At 48.7% G+C, this 1,160-nt stretch overlaps 1 protein-coding gene across 1 annotated transcript; it reads left to right on the forward strand.

Annotated features, from left to right (window-relative positions):
* Positions 1-30: 30 nt before the first annotated feature.
* Positions 31-939, forward strand: PPTG_01056 (hypothetical protein; the record flags this gene model as incomplete). Its single annotated transcript, XM_008892651.1, has 3 exons — positions 31-187; positions 317-744; positions 799-939. 3 exons carry the CDS (start codon positions 31-33, stop codon positions 937-939), a joined length of 726 nt encoding a protein of 241 aa, XP_008890899.1.
* Between the last annotated feature and the right edge of the window lie 221 nt (positions 940-1,160).

Below are 1,160 nucleotides of genomic sequence, written 5' to 3' on the forward strand. Positions count from 1 at the left end.
ATGTTGAATATTCCCAATTCAATTCTCTCAATGCCTCCAGAAAAAGTATCCAAGGCTCTGGTGCGGATCAATAGTATGCTGGATCAAGCTACTACTTCGCAGCAGAACATTCGGAAGCTATTGGGGAGTCTGCGGCATGTTGTAACATGCATTCCATCCGCCAAGCCATTTCTTCAACAATTATCAGGTTTGACATGGGGGCCTCGGCGATACGGACCAATTCCAGTTACTGCAGCAGCACGAGACGATCTCTGATGGTTTCGGGCGATCCTCCTCACAGCTGAACTCAATTCAGTGCCGTTATCACGATTTTCAGGAACACGACCAATTGACTACAATATTTACATGGATGCCAGCGATTTCGGGCTCTGTGCGCTATTTCCAGCACGAAGGGAGTACCTCCAAGTCGCGTTTAACCCTCAAGAACGGCTGACTATCTCGGAATTTCGTTTGATGGGGAAAGGCGACTACAATATCAATTTACGGGAGCTGATGAGTGCGGTATTTGCATCTATCGCTTGGGGTAGTTGCTGGTCGGGTGATGCCAACGACGGCCATCGTCGTGTTCGCTTCTGGATTGACAATACATCGGCTATTGCATGGAATAACCATTGCTCCAGTCGAAACTTGGAAGCTCAACGATTGCTACGAAGTCCCGCCTTACTAGAAGTAAAACATTTATTTTTCGTGACAGCTTCGCATATAGTAGGAGAGGCCAATACCATGGCGGATGCTGGATCGAGGGTGTGGCAATCATCGCAACATCGTCTAACATTGACTAACCTTTCCGATGGATAGACACAGGTCGAGCTACCGACCAACTCAAGGAATCTCTCGCAAGTTTGGGAGCGTTTCTGCGAGCAAGTGCGCTGGTGGACTCATCTCGAGAGCACTACCAACGTTACTGGAAACAATGGACAACCTGGTGTGAGTGGATGACATATTCGCGCTGGCTGTCCAGCACCGACTTAAATGCAAATGCTTCGCAGCTAGGAGCTTTTGCGGTCTATCTCTGGCGTTTTGGAATGAATAAAGCAGGAACCGGTAATGCGTACTCAATAATCTGTGCCAAGCTGTGTGTGATCAGGCGGTATCACCGGAACAACGTAGGGTATGACCCAGGTGTGGACGCAAGCCACGCAATTCTGTTACGAGGGATT

The sequence above is a fragment of the Phytophthora parasitica genome (assembly GCF_000247585.1).
Source record: "Phytophthora parasitica INRA-310 unplaced genomic scaffold supercont2.1, whole genome shotgun sequence".
Classification (NCBI taxonomy): domain Eukaryota; phylum Oomycota; class Peronosporomycetes; order Peronosporales; family Peronosporaceae; genus Phytophthora; species Phytophthora nicotianae.